This window comes from Cynara cardunculus (assembly GCF_001531365.2).
Source record: "Cynara cardunculus var. scolymus isolate 2C chromosome LG 10, CcrdV1, whole genome shotgun sequence".
NCBI classification, from domain to species: Eukaryota; Viridiplantae; Streptophyta; class Magnoliopsida; order Asterales; family Asteraceae; genus Cynara; species Cynara cardunculus.
In genome coordinates this window covers 24,623,195-24,635,838 of record NC_037537.1, presented here as the reverse complement: position 1 = coordinate 24,635,838, position 12,644 = coordinate 24,623,195, and the positions used below count along the sequence as shown (strand labels likewise).

The following is a 12,644-nucleotide window of genomic DNA, read 5'->3' as shown; positions in this document are numbered from 1 at the left end:
ACCATAAAAATAAAAATCACAATTTTAAAATCATAACAAAAAATGTGGTATCTAATTGGTTTGAGTTTGACTTCAAAGGTAAAAAATGTTAGGAGGTATCAATTTCAAATCCAAGAAGGAATAAAAATTTCTTTGTAACTACAGAAGTTCAAATACGATGATTCTGACCTACCTGAAATTAGTCGACTCGTATTGTGAATTAGATATCTAGATTAATAAAAAAAACATAATTTACTGAGAACAAGGTGTCATGAGTCATCATGGAAGGTTTGTTGCCATCGTCATGCCTATCCAGTCTCCCACTGATAGCTGGATCCCTCTCAACCCTCACGTGTCGTATCTCTAACCCTACCCCAACTCCAACCACCACACCGCCATTCTCCCCCACCACTCTCTCACGGCGGTCGCTCTCCCTTCTTACTCGCAATTTTTGGTTATTGGATATAGGAACTTGTTGAATTAACCAAACCGACGATTTCACCGGTGGGATCTCCTTCTTTCTCTCTTCCATAGTTTTGAAATTTCTCAACGAAATTGCACAATTTACTGGATTCCATTCGCACTAGTAGGACAGTCGTCTTTCAATTCGCATCTCCGTTTAAGGCGGCGGCAGAACAGGTCAGACTCTTTCTTGCTCTCTATTCGTGTATATTCGCATGTAAGAACAAACAGATATTATTATGCAGGACCTGGATCTGATTGTTATTGTTTTTTCATTTAATTTGTCGACCTAATTTCTTGAAAATTGGTTTTCCTGAAACCTGAATTGTTGCTATAGTAGGTGTTTTTGTGTGGAATGAAGTTAAGAATCCAGAATTTCTTTATTGTTTTGATGATTGCGGTTTGTATATTTCATAGAAAAATTGAAGCAAATTTCATTTAAAAAACGTGGTTAACCGGTCCCTTTATTACTGAAAATTGATGATTATAAGAAGAAAGTTATCGATTAACTAAAGATTTTATTGATATGCCAGAAGAAAACACAATAAAGGAGGTAATTGTTGCTTGAGAATCCAAAGGTTGACCAAAAGCCAAAATCTCATTAAATTTGGGACGGAGGGAGTAACATGTAGCTCTCTCTATATGTGATTATCTTGGAAAAGATTTAAGAGATATAGAGCCAAAGAAAAGTGTGCAGAAAATCCTGAAGGGATTTTTTTAAATATGGAATATTTATTTAATTTATAGGAGAGTGTAATATAGGATGCTTAGTTTAGTTCAATAGAAGTGTAATATAGTTCACTGACTTGAACAAAATAAAGTTAGGAAAAACGATAAAGACAAGTTATTCTCTTTTATCCAAGGTAGACGAACACCGAAATGGTAAATTAAGGCTGTTAATGGTGATTTTAATCAATACTTTCTTGCTTTGGGTAGTTAATAACCATCACTGTACGACCATCTCAAGAAAGGAGAATCACTTCTTGTTCAGTATATGATGGTTTACTGAGAAAGGTTATTTGATGGCAATGCAAGCCAAAAAATGTGGTATTGGGGAAGAGAATAATTGAGACATCAGCAAGAGAATAGGACAAAACATCGAGAATCATGTAGCATTGGGAAGGTTTGAGAAGGGTGCCTTACCTTTATAACTAGACCTTGTTATTACCTCAAAATTAATGGCTCTGATCTCCATAGCAATGTTTCATGATGTTCGGCGGGTCTGCAAAGTTATTATAGTTTTTTTATTATATAAACCATGGACCAGTCTATGATTGGGGGTAAAAAGGTTTATGAAATATGCAGGAGAGAGAACTGATGTGGCAAAGTCATGAACCTGTAAAGAGGTTCATGACTGCAGAATACAGATGCTCTGAACAACATCACCTGCAGCAAAATTAGTCTGGTTTAATGATTCTAATCTATATTGTAAAGATATTCTCCAGAGATTTTGACCATGAGCATACTCACTTCATATATGGCTTTGTTAAATTTGTGGGCTGTTTTCTTGGTCAGGTATTGCTGGTCCTTCCTAGTGGATGAGAAACAGCAGTTTTAAATAACATTTTTTAATGCATCTACTTTGTTTGGATGTAGATCTATCAGCAATTTATAATTACCATGGAAGAAATAATCGTTTCGCAATATCTGCCAGTATTTGTAACATCTAAATGAGTTTGATCTTGATTTAAATAGATTACAACTTAAACATCTTTCCCTTTACCATTTTCCATGTTCTACCCGATTTATGGACATTAATATTTGATGACATCTTCTTTGATCTTTATAAATAAAAGAAAAAAAAGGTTAATGTGGTTGTTTAATCTATATTGTAGTCTTTCTCCCCTTATTACAAATCAGGGCTAATGAAAATATCCTTGGAAAATTCCAAAATTTGAAGGGTGCCAATGTGCCATGTCAACTTCTCTTTTTTAGTCCTTAAGTCTTGTAAATGATGGAGCATGTGGAATTTAAATGACAACTAGTTACATATATGTTGGTTGCTGAAGTCTGATAAATATCACCTTCCATAGGGCTACTTGATGCAATGGACAATTGAATCAATGCACACTAATAATGACATATTCTCGCACAAATAGCTTAAGAAGCATTTGATTATTTACCGAATCCTTAATTATCTTTTAGTAACATCAAAATCGAAGGATTTCATTGACCAAAAACATTAGCAGTGGTAATTTAACATTGAAAATGGGTAAAGGGTAATTGTAGCAAGAAAACATCTACTTCTTTCTAATAATTTTGTTCTTCTAATCATCAATTTTTGGTGATGAGGGGACCAGGGAAAACAGGTTATTTTAATAAAATTAGCTTCGTTTCTTCTATGAAATACATGAACCACAATCATCAAAACCATAAGGAAATTCTAGATTTTTTTGTTCATTATTGTGGCGGTCTAGTTCAGCCTATTTATTATCGCTACCTTCACATAGGAACACCTATTATAGCAACGATTCAGTTTCATGAAAACCAATTCTCGATCAAAAAATATTAACTTATTAATTAAAATAACCTGTTTTCAATGCTAATTTAGTATTGAAAATGAGTAAAAAGTAATTGTAGTTGAGAAGGTTGACCAAGAACTCACAAAGGAAATGTTCCAAACTTTACTAGACATCCCAAAATGGAAATTGTTGCTTGCAACTTAATGAACTGGAGACAGTATAAAAGAAAGAATACTAGTCTGAATCATACATGCATGCAAAGAACACGTGTCATAATGAACGTTTGGAATTTGTATCATCTAGAGCTTCAGTTCTAAACAAAATTACCAAATTGTAGATGCGTCAGACTCCACTACTAATTTAAAAGGTTGAGATTAACAATTAAAATGTTTAATTGGTGAATATTAAAGCTGATATGAATTTCTTCTGTGACGGTGTTATATAATTTGTTTACATGTGAATTTTTTCTTCAGTTGGCTGTTTTTGACTTCAATACTAGAATACTTGTGAAGATATCATCATCATGTCTATACCTATCACTAGAAGTACACATTAAAATTTTGCGGACCCTTAAAGAGAAACAGTTGAGTGGTGGTACCAGTGGTCTTTGGTTTTTGTATTTGGATGTCTTTTGGGTTCCATTTTTATGATGTTGGGAGTTGTTCAGAATAGAGGGCTTTTTACATCTTTTTTACCTAGATTCTGATCAAGTGAATTCATTATTTAATCAATTGTACTCGTATAATCGCTGTGCATCTTGCCTCTTACTTTTACTGTTTTTATGTGTTTGTGGCTTTACATAAAGAAAGATGTTTAATGATAAAAAGGTTAAACATACTGATACCGACAAATATGTTGTTAATGTGCTGGGTTTAATTTTCATTCATTTGTATTCCTAACTATTTACTTTTTACCACTGTTGTATCACTTATGGAATGGCATCTTCACTCAAAAAGTTGGTTTGTCTTGGAACCATTCTATTCATTTAGATTTATCATATACAACAAGAAGTTTGAGCTAGTGTAGTGATCTGCTGTAATTGGGCTTATTGAAGATGCTTAATGATTAGCAATATCTATTTATAAATTGCCACCTGTCGTGGCTATCAACATCCAAACATATAAGATATCCTTCTGATAACATTAGATTTAGGCTGCATATTCTGGGTGAAAACATTTAAACCCTTGAGCAGCGTGAGTCTTACCACCTTCCTGTAGAAAAACTTTCCAATTTCAATGGAATTTTATAGTCTCGAACCCTCTTGATTCATGTCTTCATTCACCCTGCTTTTCTTCTGTGTCCTTTTGTTATACGATTGTACTTAGATAACCTCTCATGCTTACCCCACCCATTACGGGCTGTTCTAAAATCTTTAAACTGAGTAAAAGGCTCTTCGTTTACAGGTGCTTCTTGGTTATATTACAAGGATATAAGAAGTCCAAATCGGTGACAGTTTCTGGCTGCATATTGATATCTCATCCTGTATTTCATGGGGGCTGGGGAACAAGGCTCACCTGCCAAGCATTCCAAACCTACTTCAACTCAGGTTTCCTCACTCTTTCTTCTATGCGAGATATAAAGGCTTATGCATGTATCATACAAACTTATCTTACTTTTTTAACTACAGGAAACACCTCCACCCTCATATCCCGATTGGTCAAGCTCTATGCAGGTAAATGTTATAAGCAGTGATTATGAATTTGTTGTCACAAGATGCAATGAAATAGGTGTCCACAGCTGAAATAGATCCATATAATAGTTTATGACTTTCTTTTTCAGGCTTATTATGGCTCTGGAGCTGCTCCACCTTTCTTTGCCTCAACTGTTGCTTCTTCAACTCCTCATCCATATATGTGGGGAGGCCAGGTGATCATCTCTACTTGCATGCAAAATTTTGCTCCTTCTGTCCCAAATAAGGGCCTGTTTGTTAACAACTTAATGAGCTTAATCGGATTCGCAGCTTATTCGGTCAACTATACATGACTGTTTGGTAGTGGCTTACTGATATGGAAAGTGGTTTATTTGATAAGCTTCTAGAGGGGCTTTATGCAGAAAGCCAAGTTTTTCCAAACCTGCCCCTCCCAATTAAAAAATACTCTCCTTCCATCTATGAAAAAATTCTCTCAAACAAAAACCCTCCAATCTATACATCGAGACAGTCAGTTTTATCTATAAAGGACTTGATGGAAAACCAACCAAACAACCCCTTAAGTGTCTACATTTCTATTTTAGTTTGTCCCAAACTAAGTACCCATTTTCAAAAGCAAGTGCCTGATTTCCAATTTTACCCCTAATGGTGGGATGGAGAAATTCATTATCCACTCTATTATCAAGGGTAGAATTGTCATTTGGTTAATTAAGAAATGTAATAATTACATATTTCTAAAATTGTGTGCCTTTTTCATTGTGAACATTTATTTTGTGATGGTGGGGGTAAGTTCTATGAGATTCATATTGTATGCGATAGTTGACAAGATTTTTTGCTCTCTTATTGAAGTAGTAATCTTATTATGTAAATTATTTCAGCATCCTATGATGCCGCCATATGGGACACCGGTTCCATACCCTGCTCTATATCCTCCAGCAGGAGTTTATGGTCATCCTAGTATGCCTATGGTAAACACGATTTCCCTTCATCGTTTATTCTTTTAAGATGCATCTTGCTTCTTTTCGCATCATATAAAGACGGCATAATCCTATCAGCCCTTGGGTTCTTTGATATAGATCCAATCCTCTCTTTTATGATCATGCTTGCAGACCGCCAGCACCGCACAGCCAAACGCAGAAATGGAAGCCAAGGCCCCTAATGGAAAGGATAGGGTTCCAAACAAAAAGTCCAAGGGTACTTCAGGAAATGCCAATGCCAATGCCATTGGTGTGAGGACTGGAGAGAGTGGGAAGGCAGCATCAAGTTCAGGGAATGATGGTGCCACCCAAAGGTTTAAACCCTGAACTTTAGATTCTACTCTGCTTAGATTTACCAAACCAAACAAGCCCAATATATCCCACCGGAAGGTGGGTCTGGTCTAGGGTGATGAGATGTACGCAGACTTGACCTCCACCCCAAAAGGTAGAGCGGTCTCTGCTTAATTTGATTTGTCAAATTAGTGGTTTCTCTGATTATAGTGCATAAAGACTGTCACTTTATATCTTAGATTGTGGTGTGCTGATTGTAATTTTTCGACATAAACAGTGCTGAAAGTGGAAATGATGGTTCAACAGATGCGAGTGATGAGGATGACCAGCATGTATGTTTTTCAACATTAGTAGTCTGAGTTTTGGTTTTGGTTTTAGTTAGCATTTAGGGGCCATTTACCGAACGCTTACTAGGTAAGCGCTTGCCAGCAACAGTGACGACCCTTACTTTCTTTATCGGGTAACATTCTCGGCCATCAAAATGGATAGTTGGCAAGGGTCTCTTACTCGGTAAGGACTAACCAGGTAAGAGTCCTCTCCCTCACTTATTAAAAAGATCCTTTATCCCTGCTATGCCTCTTACCGGGTAAGAGTCTCGGTCCTTGCCATGCTCACCTGTTAAGATAATTGACACCCGATAAGCGCTTACCCGGTAAGCATTTGGTAAACGACCCCTTATGACTTCATAAAGAGTGTAGCAGAAATGTTTACGGATGCTTTATGTATTGACGCATTCAAATTGTTACCTCCAGGAACATTCTGGAGGCAAGAAGGGAAGCTTCCATCAGATGCTTGCAGATGGTGATTCCACACAGTTTTACCTTGTTTTCTCATTACTTCCAAGGATTTATTATAAATTTTAGATTTCATTTCTGCAGCGAATGCACGGAATAGCAATTCTGGATCTAATGTTCAGACATCGGTGCCTGGGAATCCTGTAGTTTCTATGCCTACTACCAATCTTAATATGGGGATGGACCTTTGGAACCCATCAGCTGGAACTGGATCTATGAAAATGCAACCAAATCATACCGGTCTCTCACAAACAGTAGTTCCACCACCAATGGTGGGACGGGAGAACATGATGGCTGATCAGTGGGTTCAGGTATCCAAGAAATAGTTATTTGCTGGTGATGGGATTCCATTTTTAGATATTCCATCAATTTGTTTTCCTATGTTTGAGTCCGGGTTTTATGAACAAACAGGACAAAACAAAATTCTGTTGTCCCACGTTTGGTGTGATATTAAATTGGGGCAAGATAGGACTGAGTGAGACAAAAAAACTACCCATGTCAAATTAGAACCTTCCACGATTCTTTCTGCTCACACGTCCGGTCCAATCTGTGTACCAAACGTACCCACAGACAGCTTATGTGGCAGGTTGCTTGAGTTACCAAAACACGACAAAAAAGGGATTTCATGCTTTTGTAGTTGGTGTCAGTTCCTTGCCTCGTGGCATAAGATTTCATCAATTTCCATTAATTGCACTCAGTTATTGATCAACTTTCACACATATCAACGAAAAGCCAAAAAGAGCGATTAACGTGTGCCACTTGTTGTCAGCAGGATGAACGAGAACTGAAGAGGCAGAAGAGGAAGCAATCTAATAGAGAGTCGGCTAGAAGATCACGACTGCGCAAGCAGGCAAGTACGCTTTATGTCTAACCTGGATCTTGTACTGCATTTATATGTGTATGTGTATATATATACGTATAGGGGTTGGGTTCCGGTGAGAGCTATGGTGAGAAGGTGAGAAAGAAAATCTTCATATACCTTCATCTACCTTCAACTACATTTATTTACCTATTTTTATCATGATGATCGGAACTCTAATGAAAATTCATGCTGAAAGTGATTAAATGGATGTGAAGATAAAGGTAGTTGAAGGAAAATGAAGTTAGATGAAAAAGTCAACTCATCCAAAGACTCAAAAGTGTTCTCACCATTCCAACGGTAACTCTTATTCTCACACAATCCCACGTCATATATATATATATAGAGAGAGAGAGAGAGAGAGAGATAGAGGAGCTTAATCATTTGAGAACCTAAAAAATTGTGGTAACTATTATCGTAAGGCATTATTTCACATAATTTTTTCCATCCAAGGATAGAATTTAATATATTAACATATATTTGTTTCACAATGCGTTTGTTTCATATGTAGTCGATTCACAACGTAAAACTTTTTAGTTGTATTTTTTGTTTCATAAACACAAAAAATGTCCACATTGTGAAACGAATACTGTGAAACAAATATATGTTATTACACTAAATCCAAGTGGAAAAAGATCATGTGAAATAGCACATGATGCACCAGTTTTCAAGGTTATCACAATTTATTGGGTTCCCAAATGAACTCCCCTATATATATATAGTGAAAATATATGAAATCCCATTAGATTACTCTCCAAAAGAGTACTTGAGATGGGAAAGACGGTTCCAACATATATATTGAGAGGAATGGTCCAAGTTAGCTGATGTGGGACTCAAAACACGCCTCCTCCAATGGAGGTAGATGATCACAGACTTCCAAGAGTGTGGAGTCCCTAGAGTGGCAGGTAGACTTTGGCTCCGATTTCATATGAGATTATGTGGAACCCCCATTTGGTTACTCTAAAAGCCTTTAAGAAGTGAAGGGAGGTTCCAATATATATCGAGAATAAATGGTTCAGTTTAGCTGATCTAGGACTCCCGACATGTACGAACTTAATCAAGGCAAAACAAATGATGCTCTTTCCTCTTATGGGGTCAAAGGTCAACTTTCTGAACGTCTTATTCTGTAACAATGGAAATAGTTAAAATGGAACACATTTGAATATTTGTAACTTGGCTGTGTATTATCTCGACAGGCCGAGTGTGAAGAGCTACAGGCGAGAGTAGAGGTACTAAGCAACGAGAATCACTCACTTAGGGACGAGCTGCAAAAGCTTTCCGAGGAATGCGGGAAGCTTACATCTGAAAATAATTCAATAAAGGTCTATGCCACTTCCTATCTCCATAACCTTGTGACAGATTTAAAAATGTTTTCCGCTTGATAGAAAAATGTTTTTCTCAATGCAAAAATGTCTCAAAATCTATCGGAGGGCCATGCACACACACATATATATATATATATATATATATATATATATATATATATATGTGTGTGTGTGTGTATATATATATATATATATATATAGGGGAGGGATATTTGAAAATCATGCCATTTGTACAAATTGTGAAAACTGTCGATTTCATTGTTTATTTTAGTGAAACTTTTTCATTAAATTGTTTCATATTAGCCATTTCAAATGATTATGGATATTATCATCTTCATTCTATTAATTCTAATAAACAAATTTCATCAAAATGAGAAATATATGAAACAGTTTAATTCTTACATAGAAACAAAAATATATGAAACATTTTCAACATGAAATGAATTATTTGAAACAATTTTATCATATTAAACAATTTCATGAATTTTTTTTCACTAAACAAACAATGAAATCGACAGTTTTCACGGATTGTACAAATAGTTTGGTTTGCATTTTATCCCTCCCCTATATATACTAGAAGGGTACTCGTGCAATTTAGCGAGATACATCTCGATTTTAATATTCCGTTTTATTATTTGTCTCGGTCGATGTTATAATACTGTTTTATGTGATTTTGAGAAAACGATAATGTTTTTATTTTTAAATAAAATATAAATCTAAAGATATCATAAAAATTTGAAAAAAAATATATTGATATCAGTATTAAATTAACTATTTAAAATTTTTGTGTAATTTTTGAATTCAATTTTTTTTATTATAATTTAATTTAGGTTTAATAACGAAGTAATTTATTTTTAGTTTAGTAATATGATATGCTATAAAGATAGTAATTATGTATTTTGTTAGAACTCAATGATTATCTTAATTATATTTTAGATATTTTATATTTAAAATGATATGTTTATCTTTATTTTATTATGTTTATCTACAGTTAGTTACACGAATTCAAACATGGAGCTGTAATAAGTTGTATTTACACATAATTTACTTGTAATCTTGAATTTTAAGTAATATGCATAAAAAATGGTTTTTAAGAGTTTTTGTCAAATGCTTTATAATATGGTGTATACATATATGTGTGTGTGTATAAATGTATGTATGTGTTGAAAAGATTCAAAGAAAACCTTGAAAAGGAAGAACCGGAGAACCAGATAAAAAAATATATTAAAATGGATATAAATTTAAATTAAAGTGATCCCTTTTTTTGTGTAATTTTGTTTCACTCCAATTTTTATGGTTTGCTGATTTTCAATTTAAAAATTAAGGAGAAATATTTGTATTGTTAAGAAATGTGGTTATAACCATCTTAATCACATTCATTGGATCATCTCAATTCAACGTTTTGGATGGGTCTTTTGGTTCTTTTTTGTCAGGGTTCTGTCCTGATCTCATTCTATTAAACTGTATATTTTAAAAGGTTATTCTCCTAAATAACCCTGACTATCAATGTAAGAATTAGTGTAATGTAGAATGGAACTTATCATTTGACGACGTGGAAACCACCACGTTATCAAATGATAAGCCTCAATGATGTATGTCATATTTCCGTGTTTATTTACATTACGGATTTTTCATAATCATATTCCGTATTTCATATCTGTAATTCTGAATCTCTTATGATTTATGCTGTTTGTACAGGATGAGTTAACTAGGTATTTTGGACCCGAGGTCGTGTCGAAACTCGACGCACATCTTCAATCTCAAACAGACGAAGGTAAAAGCTGACGACATAGTTGCTTATTATTATACTATTAGGTCAAAACCCATTTTCCGAGTCTTCAAAAGGAATCGACTTTAGGATTGATCGAGGAAACACAACATGTTACGACTCGCATCTTTTATGCTTTTTACACACCCATAACTTTTTTTTAACCACCATAACTGTAACTTGTCCACCAAAAACTTTCATATATAGAATATCTGGTCCTGATGTTTGTTGTTGTAGGAGTTAGAGAGTTTATTCAAATGACCCGAAATCAAGCGAGAATTACGCGTTCTCGTTCTCGTTCCCGTTCCCATTCTCGTTCGTATCACCAAATCATATTTTGTTATATAAATGTTGATCAAGTGGTTTTATATACTTCTTCATCATTCACTAACCTTTAGTTGTTTGTTGTAAGACAATATAAAATTGAGAGTGTGTTATGGTTTATTGATTGTAACAATTTTCGTCCCTACAGTTTGGCCTTCCTGGTTTGTAAAAACCCTTGCATTTAGTCTAGAGGTGATCATTTGAGCTCGGGTTGGGCTTAACTTGTTTTTTTTGTCCTACGAGCTTAGTATTGTAAACCCGAGCCTTTTTTTTGGGCTTGACAACTTGTCATTGTCTGCCCTATAAATGGGTTGGGCTTGTTCATAGGCTAACGGGTCTAAAAAGTGTAACCCTTATAAGTCTAAACTTGATCATTAGTAATTAATTAACGAATGTGGAACCAAAAAGTAAAGGGAAAATATCGTTGCAATAAATTTTAAGCAACTAAAGTGATACATTGATCTCAACAAGTGGAGAAAGAAATGAAAAACAAGATTCAGACTTCAATAAAATCAATAATACATTTATATTTTTTATGTATAACATTAATATTCAGGTGAATAAACAATCCCTTAGCCTTTTGGGTTCTTAAGAATAACTAAAGAGTCTTATCCTATAACTTTAATAATTTAATTTTAATTAATGGTAAAAAAATATTAATTATAAAATATAAACGGGTTGGACGGGCTTATCCATATATATATTTCCATTGTCTATATTCGTCCGTAATTTTAACGAATAAATCTAGACCCGTCCATTTTCTCAATAATAGTTGTCCAAGCTCGTATTCTAATGGGCTAGATGGGCTGGGTCGAATGAGTCTTCCCTTCCACTAATGGACATAAACTTCAATCCGTTAAGTGAGGGGCATTTCAGTCTTATCATTTTTCCCCGTTTGTCTTGTGATTTTATCTCTTTATCATTAATGATTCCAACTCCAACCACAAATCCAACCCCTCCCCCACTCTGGAAGCCACGACACTCTGAAAATAGTCCTTGTTCGCGTCTTTTTTGTATATGCATAGGTTTGCATGTGTGCCATGATTTCATCTTCTTATCAATATTTTGATAGGTTTGCCACAACAATGAGTCAGGCCAACCTAATTCTAACCCTCTTAATTAAACGGTTTAATAGGTTAATGGTTGATCAGCCTTAATTTAATGATTAGTGGGTTAGGTTAGACGAGTTCTAACAGTTTAACTTTTTTTAGTACACCCCTAACTACAATAACCAAATTGTAGTTTACTTGAAAAATAAGTAATAGATTTTTATAAAATATAAATGACTTAACGCTCTTATGCTTATTTAAAGTAAGTTATCACAGATATTTGGTATTAGATAACACTTTTTAATAACCTTCATTTATAAATTATTTATGGGATTTTATTTTATATTAGGAGAATAACACAATTTTGATAACTTATTTATGTTTATAGTTATCTATGAGTTTAATATCAACCGCAATGAAATTGGTTATCAAGTTGATTTGATAAAGAATCATTTACTTTAATACATCAGTCTAATCTCTAGTTGCCAGATTGATTCGATGGCCACCAATTTCTTGTACAGTGGCACAACTTCCGTTTAGCAACTACAAACTCACAAAAGATACTATTAGATGACATATTATTTTTTAAGAGGTGTTGAAGTTTGAAATTTTATTGTATTTTTAATTTATAAAAAGTGATGTTGAAATTTAAAATCTAAATCAATAAGATTGTTTGATATTAAATCATTATGTACTTTAAAACATG

General features: G+C 34.3%; 1 protein-coding gene across 7 annotated transcripts; it reads left to right on the top strand.

Moving 5' to 3' along the window:
- Positions 1 to 272: 272 nt before the first annotated feature.
- Positions 273 to 10,872, top strand: LOC112519152 (G-box-binding factor 1-like). Of its 7 annotated transcripts, XM_025127143.1 has the most exons (13): positions 325 to 483; positions 570 to 618; positions 4,307 to 4,449; positions 4,531 to 4,575; positions 4,683 to 4,769; positions 5,430 to 5,519; positions 5,661 to 5,842; positions 6,097 to 6,151; positions 6,572 to 6,620; positions 6,683 to 6,924; positions 7,383 to 7,463; positions 8,669 to 8,794; positions 10,496 to 10,872. In XM_025127143.1, exons 3-13 carry the CDS (start codon positions 4,393 to 4,395, stop codon positions 10,580 to 10,582), a joined length of 1,101 nt encoding a protein of 366 aa, XP_024982911.1. In that variant the 5' UTR covers positions 325 to 483; positions 570 to 618; positions 4,307 to 4,392; the 3' UTR covers positions 10,583 to 10,872. The 7 variants fall into 7 exon arrangements, with proteins under 7 accessions (XP_024982914.1, XP_024982913.1, XP_024982912.1 ...); XM_025127146.1 differs by having other exon boundaries at positions 273 to 618; positions 6,698 to 6,924; positions 7,386 to 7,463; XM_025127145.1 differs by having other exon boundaries at positions 273 to 618; positions 6,698 to 6,924.
- Positions 10,873 to 12,644: the final 1,772 nt, after the last annotated feature.